The sequence below is a fragment of the Wasmannia auropunctata genome, unplaced genomic scaffold (assembly GCF_000956235.1).
Source record: "Wasmannia auropunctata unplaced genomic scaffold, wasmannia.A_1.0 LD336030.1, whole genome shotgun sequence".
In the NCBI taxonomy this organism is placed as follows: Eukaryota; Metazoa; Arthropoda; class Insecta; order Hymenoptera; family Formicidae; genus Wasmannia; species Wasmannia auropunctata.
Window position 1 is genome coordinate 633,146 of NW_012026860.1, and position 13,356 is coordinate 646,501.

Consider the following 13,356-nt stretch of genomic DNA (forward strand, 5'->3'; position numbering starts at 1 on the left):
ACAAAAATTACAGAATAAAGCATACCTTGAACCCAATTGGCGCCAACTCCTTCAATCTTCTTATTAAACTGTTGCCTTTGCAGTAAGTCCCTCAATTGTCTATTGACTTCCGGTTGCTGCCCGAAAGCCGCTTCTTGTTCCTGAGGTGTTCGAGGAGTCTCAGAACCTCTGGGCGATGGATAGCTAGGTGCGGCAGGGGCGGATGTAGGAGTAACAGGTGGCTGACTGTAAGGATCAGGAGTTCGCGATGTTGCAGGAGAAGGGGGCGGAGGCGGAGGAGGAGGAGGAGGGGGAGGAGGAGGAGGAGGAGGAGGAGGAGCATAAACAGGGGGTCGTGGAGGATTAAACACAGGGGTACGGGGTGTACCTGGTGTCTGGGGTGATGAATAAGGAGATGCAGGAGTTGAGACATTGCCCTCGAAGCGCTGGAAATGTGATTCTTGAGAAGGTTGAGAAGAGGCAGGGGACTGTGGAAAATCATGAGGTGATGGAGGTGCCTGCGGTGAGAAAGGAGACGGTGGTTGAGGAAAACCCGGACGTATACCCCGACAAGGTGCTTGCGCAGGCAGGCGTACCATAGTTTGATGATGAGGTGATTGAGGTGTGAGACTGCGAGGGGCTTTGAGTGAAGGTGTAGCAAAAGTACTGCGAGAAGGCGAGGCTAGGGAAGTCAGTTGGCTCGTATCCTGCATCAAAATTTTAGAATTGATATTAGATTAATGTTACATAAATTATTTTATTTTATATATATATATATATATATGTGTGTGTGTGTGTGTGTGTGTGTGTGTGTGTGGTGTGTGTGTGTGTGTGTGTGTACACATATACACATATAGGTATATGTTACTTTGTATTTTTTATTTTTAAAGCAATTTGTAAGTGTGCATATCGACAGTTTAAATTTCAGTTTAAATTTGCATGTATCATATCAGGCATATCATATTCTATTCTCGCTAATTCAAAATAATTTTATTAAACAATTATTAATCAACATATGTAGACAATTAAAGTAGAAAAAGAGTAAACAGACTTACTTGTGCTGTAGAAACTTGTAATTGAGCCGTTAATGCAGGTGTAGTATCATTACTTAACTGAGGTGTATTTTCCTCGCTAATTTGTCTATGTACTCTGGCAATCGCTTTTAACAGAAAAGAAATATATTATAATTAAGTATTAGCAAATATATTATAATTGCAATTTATTTTACATTAACATAATTCTTTTTATTATAGTTAGAATTAAATATAGTAAATGTACCATGTACGCGTTGCTCGTGGATGACCTGCTGCTGTAATTGTGCTTGTTGTTGACGTAAGGCTTGCAATTGTTTCCATTGTCGCTCTTGCTCAGCTTCTCTGGTCGATCGATCTCTGTTTGATATTCTGTCCTGTTCCTATTAAAAAATCAATTACATACATAATTTTCAAGCTTTTTTTAAAAAAGGTCATTACATTTGATATAATTTTTTTTTTAAATTATATTATTTTATTAAAGCTATTATTAATAATTGTATCAGTGAAAAATTATAATAAAAAATTGAGAAATATTAAAATTAACATTTTATTAAATTTTTAGTTTATTTTACTATATTGTGATATTTTCATTAATTATTATTAAATTTATAATTTTGTTTAATCTTATTTATAAATTTAACGCAAAATTTAATAAACATAAAAAATATATACATACATACATATATAAATATATTCACATACGAAATGTTATCAATCAGGGAAATCAATTTTAAAATGTAATGACCTTTTCTTATAAAGCACAGGTAAATATAAAGCACTAATTACAATCAGCCAATAAAAAGTATTCACATACATAATGCCAAAGATCTGAAAAAATATTCAAAGAGAACTAAAAAAGAAATATTAACTTTCTTAGTCCTGTATTATTTCCATATAAAAAGTAAATATAATTTCAAATTTTTGGCCATATTTTGTATAAACACTTTTAAAAGTAACAATGATATTACACAACTAAATTAATAATGATTAGCAAGATTCTGTAAATCTCGTATATGTGCAAACACACTGGAAACAATTATAACCAGCCACCATATATTAAAACAGATTAATATTATTATTTATAATATTAGTATTATACACGCACGCGCACGTGTATTAATCAATTTATTTAAAGAAAACTTTATTCACGGTCAAAAACACAAAACACCACAAACACCACAATCTCGCCGAAGATTAATGCAACAATTTTTACATTCATGCATATCCAAATGTTGAATAATTCCAGTAATTTTACATAACAAAATACAATCATAATAAAATGTGTTATGTATATAGAATATAACAGATCTAACACACTGTTTGCTAATTAATTTGTTGACTAAATTCCTAAGGTCACTTAAAGATAAAAATTTTAATTTAAACTGTTAGAGTTGTGTAATAGTTTAATAACTTTTCATTTTTAAATAAGAAATACTTAAAGTTACAACATTGTACAGTATATCGCACATACAGTAGAATAAAGATATAAAGATAGATAAATTAAATATAAATAGAATTTAATAGAATTGACATTAATTGGAATGATATAAAAGACATTATTAGACAATGACACTTCAGTTTTTATGCTTTTGACTATTTGTATTTTAACATAAATATTTTATATTGTTTATATTATTAGCATGCACAACAAATTAATTACTTTTAGATAACGATATTTTTTATGTAAAAATTCTTATAATTAATACTTTGATATTAAAATTTTCATTTGTAAGTGACCTTAAGAATTTATCATTGGAAGATGCAATAAATCTAAAATACCCTCTCGGAATGTATCTAAACATAAATACAATAAGTATGTTGAAAAATACATCTGTAGTAATTAGAAAAAAAATACAAGAAGCTATATCTCATTCCTTCTAGAAAAGGTAAAAAAAATTCGTATTTGTTTAATAAATTTCCATATTATTCCTATTTCTTTGTTTCTTTGGGTTATAATTTATTTGCTATATCTATTTGTTTGATGCTTTTATAGTACATTTTAGCTTTAAAACAGATAAGAAAAATTTTTAATTATATGAAATTGAAATTATATTCGTAATAATTTAATGGAAGGAGGAAAAATCTGAAAGAATGTAAAGAAACAAAATTAGTATTAAGCTACTGCATAACCATTATAGAGCAATATACTGTAGTACACTAATTGATCAATCACCCACAGCAATAAAAAATCATAAGCAATATCAATGGATTCAAAGGATAAGAAATGAGTAATGATTCGTGAATTAGGATCGATAGGGATATAAATAACAGGATAGAGTAAAACATATCCTATTCTTAAACATGCTATTGGAATATTTTTGAATTGTAAAAGAAATATGTATAAGTATACACTACCAAAATACTCTCTATTACAACGGCGACCTGATAAAAATGTTCAGCATTCTGTATTTAAAAAAAATACTTCATATTTAAATAAAATTCAATTAGAGAAAAACTGAAAACAATTATAAAAATATGCAATTATTAATTAGAAAAATAATTAAAAAATTAAATAGATGTAAATAAAATTAAACTCTTTAAACTCTTCAAGGCAAAATATTAACAATGACGCTAAACGAAGCTACAATGTGATTTATATATTAACCATAGTCCTATAATATGAAGCATGAAACACGTATTTAAGGAGTAAAATCTTCGTTTACAATATTTTAAATAAAATACATATACATGTATACAGGGAGAACACTAGTCTCGATCAGATGCAAAGAGAAAGGCAAGAAAACACTACAGAGGCTCTCACCATGATGTTATTCGGGTGGTGGTGGTGATGGTGGTGGTGGTGGTGGTGGTGATGGTTCTGTACGGGAGGCACAGTGTGAACAATTGCAGTGGGTGGTGGTGGCGGAGGTGGGGGGTCGTAGTGCTCCTGGCTGAGGGACGGAAGGGTGCGCATGATCTCGGACGGAGTGAGCACTCGGATCTGATGCTGATCTATGCTACTGCTCCCGCCGCCACTGTTAACGACAATCGAGGGTGGACGTTGTTGGAGGGATTGCTGTCCTTCACCCGAATTGTTGCAATGAGAAAAAGAAGAGGAAGAAGAAGACGTAGAAGAAGACAGAGAGGACGAAGAAGCTGGTGTTGTGCAAGATTGCAAGGCAGATGACTGTTGGTTTCTAGGAGCCTCGGGGGAGAGGGAGGGGCTGGGCGGGGTTCCCTGCACCCCACACACCTCCTGATGCTGATTGTTGCTGGTTGACATCATTCCAGTGGTCATCAACATTCCTGATTGCTTTTCCATGGGCCTCAGACCCACTCCCTGCTGCTGCTGTTGCTGCTGCTGAGCCGTCATAGCGGCGGGTTTGGTGATGATGGTAGTCATGGCGGTGGTAGTAGTAGCAGTAGTGGTATTCATATTGATGGTGGTGGTATTGGTGGTGGTTATATTGGTAGTGATGATAGTGTTGGTGGTGCTTGGTGGTGGTGTCTCCTTGGAGAGCTGTCGGATTAACACCGGGCGGTTCGCAATCACACGATGCGATATACACATGAGGATGTTTCGCATAAAGCAATCTTATATAACAACATATTTTATAACACTGCTTCATTTTTAAATGGTATCACATAGATAAAGATATATATATATATATATATATATATATACATACATGTATATCTATTTTTATCTACACACACACACACACACACACACACACACACACACACACAGAGACACACTCACACAAAGATAAATTGTATTAAAAATTTTAATATTTTAATCAGATTTCAATTTCTCAAAATTTTTAGTTTTATAAGCAAAAGTTCTTGCATCGTCTGAGAAATATCTGAACCAATCAAAAGAAAATAGAAAAACAGAAAAATATAAAAAGAAAAAATTACTTTATACATATAAATAAGTATTATATAAATAGGAGCTTTTTCCTGATTTTCCTAATTTTTTTTTTCTTGTTATCTCTCAATGGATTAATACTTTTGTTCCATTTTTCCTATGTATGTTCAGAATTTTCTATTATACTAAAGTAGTATCAAAATAACAATTTTATGAGAAACATCCTGCACGTAAAAAATGATATAATGGGCCCGAACGAGGCGACATAAAAATTAGTCGCACTCAATACAAAATTTCGATTATTAACATATATTAGCCTGTTTACTTTCTATTTACGAAACACATAAAAGCAAGGTATATATGGATTTTCTGGACTCGATGAATTTATGGATCTACAAAAAACCGAGAATTTGTGAGGATTCTTATTGGATGTATCTAAATACTATTGTACCGGTTGTGGTTTTAAATATTATACATATCTAAGTTTAATTCATAAAGCAGCGACATGAATGGATAACAGGGTTCATTCATCTACACACTTACGAATCAAGATTTATGAATCATAAATTTATAAATTGATGAATTTGTGTAGATCCACATCTAAGCACATGCAGATCTATAAATCAGATTTATAGATCCCAGATATACATATAAATATTTATACGTGTCCCAGATTTTAATAATCAATTTGTCAGTTTTGTAGATATAAGAAAAAGTTTTTGGAACTTTTAAATAAATCTTCAATAAAAATATTCACATAACATTTTTTCTTATTGCTATTCATAAAATATATTGACATATTTTGATTGTTAAAACTTGAGGCACTATAATATATTTCTCTATTTTAGAGCTTTGTATATACTTGTAAATGTTTTTATGAATATTTCTATTCTTAACTTTTACATAGAGGACATAAGATTCTCTTTTTACCTCATTTGGACCCACTATATAAAGACCCATTTACATTCAATTCTATCTTTGAGCGTGATCTATTATTAATAGCTTACAATATTTTCTACTGCTGAAACTAGATAGATAAAAATTTATTTACGATTTAAAATATTTTGCATCATAAAAAATTCAATTAAAAATTTTTTTCGAGATTTTTTCCTTCTAAATTTTTTTTATTTTTCAAGTCGCTTTCTTTAGAATTGCAATAGTGCAATTATTTCTGATATTGTAAATAATAGATTTCATCATTCTATTTCTCTCTCTCTCTCTCTCTCTCTCTCTCTCTCTCATCCTGTCTCATTTATAATAAAATTTATATTTATACGTTTGTAGTGAGCTTTTTAGTAAGAATGCATAAATGTAAAATGAAATCCATTATTTAACTTTAAAATAAAAACTATTTTAATTATTATTTTCACGTATTTTTTTATCCCTGAATTTAGAGAAAAAAAAAACAATTCAGATAAAATCCAATCTTCATGAAAGATGGACTATTTTGTTTTAATTAACTAATAATACTGGTAAAAAATTCTTAAGTTCTCAATAGGAACACGATAGTTTACACACAGAACTGTCGAGCTGTTAGTCTCACTTGAGTGTTAGCACAAGACACGCTCGAAAACAAAAATCCCAATAAAGAATGTCTAGAAATACTGGTTATCCCAATAAATTATCGCGTTTCTGTCAGCCATAAATCCTGACTGAAGAATTAACGCATAAAAACATATGTGATAATTAAAGTCTATGTCTCTTGTTTCTACAATATAAACATCAATTACCTGTTGTGTCTTCTTCATGCGAATCGCAGCTCGATTATCTCGAGCCTGAGTCAAATATGGAGCTTTCTTATCATTTGGAAGTGCTCGCCATTTCTTTAGGATTTGCTTACATCTCTCGGCCCATACTACATAAAATAAAGATATTCATTAAAATAATAATATTATAATTCATGATTTTGAAATTTAATTTCAATTTTTGACAATCAATAGATGGAAAAAATATTAAAAATCTTAATAAAACAAAATTCTTAAAGATAAAATATTTAAAATACCTAATTTTAAAAATGTACTCTTACCTGGAAACTCAGTTTTCCATTCAGGATGATTAATATTAGCATAGAGAACCGAGGATATTGTCGCTGCAGTGCCTAATGCTTCGTCGGCCTCCATCTTTTGATTGCTTCTTTGGTTGTATGAAATGGTAGCATTGCCTGCTGGAGCGTTTCCTTCGTCTTCAGGATTTACCCATGGACTAGGTGGCTCCGAAAATGCCGGACTAAACTGTGGACTACTAAAAAATTTAAAAAAATAGTTTACATTTACAAAAATAAAAATTGCACATATCAAAGTGCATATACATATTATACATACAGTTTATAAATTTATTTTATTTTATTTTGATTATTATTATTAATATTATATTAATTTAATTTTGATATTTTTTAAATATATTTATTCTTACTTGCTGTATTCGGAGTGATATGGTGAAGGCGGTGGGAAACTCATTGGAGAATTTAAGTTTGATTGGCCAACCGAAGGTAGAGCACCAGGTACTTGAGGTCTTGCTAAAGGTATTGCAGTTTGAATGCCTATAAAGCAATTGAATTAAATAACGTATAAAATATATAAGATTATAGTATAAAATAATCTATATAATTCTAATTTTTTTATAAACAATAATATAATTCATTTTATTCTAATATTAAAAAAGCACAACAAATCTCTGATACCTATGTCAAGATATTCTCTTTATCTTGCATACTCAAACATTATCTTAAAATATATTTTAGAATCACAGATTTATTAAATAACGTTAGCTAATAAATAACTTAATTTTAATTTCTTTTTCATTTTTTCTGTAATAACTATCGTAATTTTACTATTATTTTAATTTATTTTTGCAAATTCTAGAATTTAACGTTATAGGTCATTTACATAATTTTAATTATTATTTCATTTAATTATACTGATATATTTGCGTACTTACCAGAATGAGGAGAGGGCGATACTAAAGGAGTAGTAGATGTCGAGGGATGCGAAGTTGGAGCTTGCACAGAAAATACCGATGATTCCTGAGACTCCTGAGATTCATCAGTCAGAACGCCTTTAAATATTTCCTCAATATCTTTACTGTCCATATTAGGTAATCCTTAAACAAAGATAATATTCAATTTTGTATTCAGTTGATTATATTCGAATATCCTGCTGAGATAATATTAAAATTTCAATAAAATTATATTCTATTATCCTAAATAAATATCCTAATACATATACTGTCTACGTAATATTTAATGTTTACTTAAAAAAAACTTACCAGTGTCTCTGACCATTGACTCTAAATTAAAATGTGGACTGAGGATATCCGTCAATTCATCTTTACTTCCAGCTTGAGCATCATCTAACTCGTCCAATGCTTCGCTTGCTTTAGCTAAGTCCTCATCGTTTTCATTCATTATTGTATTTACTAGATCGCTATCCAATAAATCCCCGGAAATTGGTAAAATATCTCCGAGTGCTTCAGTATCGCTCCCATCATCTTCCACGATTTCTTCTCTTTTGATTTGTTCAGGAGCAATCTTTTCGTCTTCTTTTTCTTGTTTTGCTTTGACTTGTTCCATTACCTTCAATTCATCTTGTGATAACTGAATTGTATTGGCATTTTCAGGAACTTTGTGTTCTTCTTCGGATTCGCTGCTGCTTTCAAGATCTTTCTCCTTCGTTGTATCCATTAAATCCTTGCCAAAAAATGCTTCTTGCATGTAAATAGGAAAACATTCTGCCAGTTTCGTTTTCGGCTTTCTTCTCTGAGGTTTCCTTCGAGGTTTATCGTCCCCCATTCCTACAATTGAAGATTCTCCAGGTTTTTCAGCATCCCCTTCTTCTTCTTTGTCTTTCCTGGTTCTTAATCGTACAATAAATCCTCCAATTCCTAATTTTTGCAGATTTCTTTGACGTTTTCTTCGCAAAACAGGAAGTCCATTTTCCGAAGTGCAAATGCTGAAGCCTTCTGGAGCAGGCTGATTCCATACCATACCTTCTTTCAACACTGTTTCTGGTTCATCTTTAACATCCATCATTTCTAATTTGTTATTTTCCTCTAAAGAATTGTCCAAACTTCCTCCAGCAACGACAGATTCAATAGTCGCCATAATGTCTGCTTCTTTATCCACCATCTGAGGCTGTTTTCTTTTCTTTTTTCTTGTTTGCTGATGTTCTGCAGTTAAAGATTTGATATGATTCATCCCAACTTCGGAAAGATATACTCCTTCGACCAGATACTGTTGCGAGGAAGCTTTGAACAATTCTGTAGTCCGATTTTGAGGCGGAGACGATGACCGAATGAATTTTGAAGAAGGTTTAGAGAGAAGATGAGGAGGAGGAACATCTCTAGGACGACAGAGAAGACAAACGTAACCTTCCTCGGCGCAGCGTTCGGCCTCAACTTCACTTTTAATCGAATCACAACCGCAGTGAAGCCATCTTTCGCACTGTATGCATTGAATGATGAGATCACCCTCTTGATAAGCTTCTTGACAAGCCACGCAAGCAGTATGAGAAGCGCAGGGTCCGCACTGAGTGTAACTTTTCTGCCAGGATGAATTGAAGCCAGGATCGTTGGAACCACAAGTCTGACATTGCGCACACCACTTGCACTTCCATGTGCCGTGCGGCACATAGTCTAAGGGCGGATCCATACAATAAATGTGATAGCTGATATCGCAGTCGTCGCAAAGGATCAAGCGAGCTTCGTCATTTCGTTCACCACAACCTTAAAAATAAAGCAAAATTTTATACTGGCTCATATTTAGAAGATAGAAACTAGAGGGAATAGAAACCAATAAAACGAGCAAACAAGAGATGTAATATAATCATATAATTTAATTCGACGTAAAAATAAAACATTCTATTAACATTAGAATGTCCGATGGAATTATTTCGGCTTATTAAAAATTTTCTAAATTAAACGTTACAAAATTATTAAAATTAATAAAATTATCTGGCAAGATATTTTATAATTCTATTAATTTTTTTAATTATCACTGTCGGGCATTTTAAATTAAAATATATATGAAAATATTAAAAATTTTTCAATACCTTCGCAGACAGTACAGTCGAGACATCGCCAGCCTTTCTGCAAGATGACCTTAGTGATCTTAACGCCAGCGCAATATGGATGATAACACTGGCCACATTGTACGCATGCAATTAAACAACCTTCCTGATCCATACCAATCGAGCCGCACATCACACAAATATCCTGAGTTAAAACAAATTTATCCTTGGCCGAACATAGGATCAATCTGTTTTCACCGCCAAGCTGTTCTTCTTCCTTCGATTGGGATGAATCTGGATTTGGACTCTGCAATGTTGAAGAGGAAAATTAATTTATTTAAATTACAGACTTATACAGGTTTATTTATTGATAAATAAGAAATAAAATTTAATGTAAAATTGATATAGAATTCTACATAAATACACATTACAAATTTTTTTAAGCTATCCTTTATTATTAACTATTATACCTGCAAACCCACTTCGGGCACTCCATAAAACCCTCTCATCTTTCCCTTGGGCCCCCTCTTTCTTCCAAACTCTGTCATTTTCTGCCGCTTCTGATAGCCCAGTTTCCCGATACCTTTGGGTCTACCGATAATTCCGCCGCTAATTCCCAATCTTTTTTTCGCGATTTTTGTGGCACAAAACGGTTTCCCTTTTCCTAATCCGACTGAATAAAGCGCTTCTTCGGAACAACCACTTGGATAATCTAATTCAGAAGATTCACCATCGAGGCTCTCTTGAGAAGCACTTAGACTTAAATCGCCTTCATCGATACTGTCCTTCCGTCTGGCCACCATGGCAATGCTCTTACAGTGCAAGCAAACGTATTCGTAATCCGGCTTCGCCTCTTTGCGTTGTTGATAAGTAAGCGGGTCAGCTTCGGGATCACATGTGCCGTGTACGAACTTTTTGCAACCATGACATTGAACCATCTCGCGATATGCCGCAGCTCTACAAAGAGCAATTAAATAATAAACATATAATAAGAATACACATATAACACAAATATAAACATATGTAATTCTATATTTGAATCAAGATTGATTCATTAAAAATAACAATATCAAAATAACAATAAAAAATCAATAAAGTAATACATATCAACATTACAATAAAAATTCTACAAAAATTTCAAAAATTATGTATTTAGTAATTTTATTTAACTTCAATAAAATATTGTAATTGGTTAGATATTACAAACATTTGCAAAAGCGCACGAGATATCTCAGTTACCTGTATGCCTTCCTGCAGAGTGGACAAGAGAAGCCCTTGTTGCGCTGCTGATAGCATGAATCACAGACGGTATAATGAGAATGCCATCTGGAAGATAGCCCAGCTCCAGGAGTACGTGAACCACAATCAGTACATACGCGGCAACACTTGCACTTCCAACCATATTTTGGAATGGAAGTGACAATTGGTCGCAGACAACCAGGATGATAAGCCTTGTCACATCGTTCACATAGCATTACCTATAACAAAAATTTTGTTTTACAAAAAGGACAAATGCATATATTATTAAAATGTATTTTTTTTTTAATTTTATATATTTTATATATTATTTTATATAATTTTATATATTATTTTATATATTTTTAATTTTATTTGTTACCTGTAATATTTTAAGATCTATTAAGACAGTGTATATTTGGTATATTAGAAAAATAAATAAATGTGTTACTGTTAATGTTTGCACAAATGCAGCGTGTATCAAGGAATCAGTTTTTATATAATTCATTCTTTCCCCTCTCTGTATTTATTATTATTTATTCTGTATCCATTCAAATTTCTAACCTTAGAAACATCCTCAGGTTGCCGACAAACTTGACACACACGGCAAGATACGCATTGCCATCCAGCACGCACTCCAGGTAGTAACGCCAAGCCCACGCAACTACCGTGATAATGTTGGCCGCACACGGAGCACATCACTAGATTCGAGACATCACCCATTCCATAACATTGAACGCAAGTTACCTCTCCACATACTGTAAAATTTTTTTATATTCGATTACTTTTTTTATATAAAATCGGAGCATCTGTATGTACATATACATATATGCTACTGTAATAAAAGCAGCTACTGTAATAAAATACAGTAGCTGCTATACATTAATTAGGCATCTACATGCATAAATTGAATTTAAACAAAATTCAGGCAATCCTATTTGTAATAATTAAGCAAAAAAAAAAGAATCGCATAATAAAAACTACTGGAAAATACATCTGTTATTATACAATATTTATTTGATATTATATAGTTCAACGTTCGTGAGTGTGATTTCGTTTGCAATAACAGCGCTTTAAACCCATAAATTTAATTTGCAGCGTTACAAGCGTTATAGCGTAAATATTGATAAAAATTTTTTTCTATTTATGTATAAAAAAATGTTTAGAATTTGGACTTTCTACAATTTATTTATTTCTTTTATTTTATTTTCAAATATTAAATAAAGATTAAATAACAAAAAATTTTAAATAAAATAGTAAAATTAAAAAATAAGAAACTTACATAAAAGCGGGACTTGGCCAAGATGCTGACTGCAGAAAAGGGCCAAATTCTTAGTATCTTGAAAGCAACTGCTGGCCGCAGCACACGGAAAATGAAAATAACGATTGCACGAGGTCACCTGTTGAATACCGCAATTGGTTATAAATGAACAATCATTTAAATTGTGAATATAAAAATCTTTCCGATTTTTATCTTATATAATTCTTTTTAAATGTGTAATTTTTAACAATTGTTTATATTTTTATATTCTTCTACTATAATTCCTATCTTTTATAATGTTATGATTAAATTATAACTTACTTTACAAGGAATTCCAGCACCATAATGCGAACAATAGGCGCAACGTCTTGAGGAAGCCTGTAGAACGGCACGACATGCCAATTCTGGTAATAAATTTTGACTGTTGCTAGACCAGATGATACATGACTGGTGGACATAGTAATAGCCAGTCGAGGAATCGAACAGAACCCCGACTTCCGGCTCTTCCAAATAACCTACGATTGTCAATTCTTCCACCGGTTCCGTGAAATTAGTTAGACTAGTATTCCTGTAAAAAATTATAATATACAAATATCTTCATGTATTTTAATTGTTTTAATTGTGTAGCATTTTCTATATATGTCAACAATCACACTCGATTACAAAAATGCTATAATTAATTCGTAATACAATATTTTTACCTGCATTTGGCTAGACTTTTTTGCCTACGACAGGTAACGGCAATTCCAGGTCCAGTAGCACGCGGACTTTTATCTCCTGCGACAACGACATTGACAAGATGATCAGTAGCTGTTTCATCGCGATTCGTCGGTTTTTCAGGGGTAAAACCTGGCGGACATGTCAGGCGCAAGAGTTCACCTTGTCCCAACTGACTCCTTTCGCCTAAATTGCATAACGCGCATACTTTGCCGGGCCTAGAAATATTTATAAGTTTTAAATATCGTTAAAAATATTCAAATTTTCTTTCCTTTTAATATTTTATTTTGTATGTATTTAATTCATCAAAATAAT

General features: G+C 32.3%; 1 protein-coding gene across 4 annotated transcripts in view; it reads right to left on the minus strand.

Moving 5' to 3' along the window:
* The window catches only part of LOC105452544 (histone-lysine N-methyltransferase 2C-like), a 36,037-nt gene that overhangs the window by 20,536 nt on the left and 2,145 nt on the right, over positions 1-13,356 (minus strand). For all 4 annotated transcript variants that reach the window (XM_011693750.1, XM_011693749.1, XM_011693748.1 and 1 more), the window contains exons 5-19: positions 13,026-13,259; positions 12,646-12,892; positions 12,346-12,463; positions 11,628-11,821; positions 11,067-11,305; positions 10,298-10,784; positions 9,870-10,134; positions 8,089-9,543; positions 7,762-7,923; positions 7,237-7,363; positions 6,851-7,065; positions 6,555-6,679; positions 1,258-1,393; positions 1,035-1,138; positions 26-686 (exon numbers count right to left, since the gene is read on the minus strand). In XM_011693750.1, coding sequence (XP_011692052.1) covers positions 26-686; positions 1,035-1,138; positions 1,258-1,393; positions 6,555-6,679; positions 6,851-7,065; positions 7,237-7,363; positions 7,762-7,923; positions 8,089-9,543; positions 9,870-10,134; positions 10,298-10,784; positions 11,067-11,305; positions 11,628-11,821; positions 12,346-12,463; positions 12,646-12,892; positions 13,026-13,259 — 4,769 coding nt within the window. The remainder of the gene's footprint in view (positions 1-25; positions 687-1,034; positions 1,139-1,257; positions 1,394-6,554; positions 6,680-6,850; positions 7,066-7,236; positions 7,364-7,761; positions 7,924-8,088; positions 9,544-9,869; positions 10,135-10,297; positions 10,785-11,066; positions 11,306-11,627; positions 11,822-12,345; positions 12,464-12,645; positions 12,893-13,025; positions 13,260-13,356) is intronic.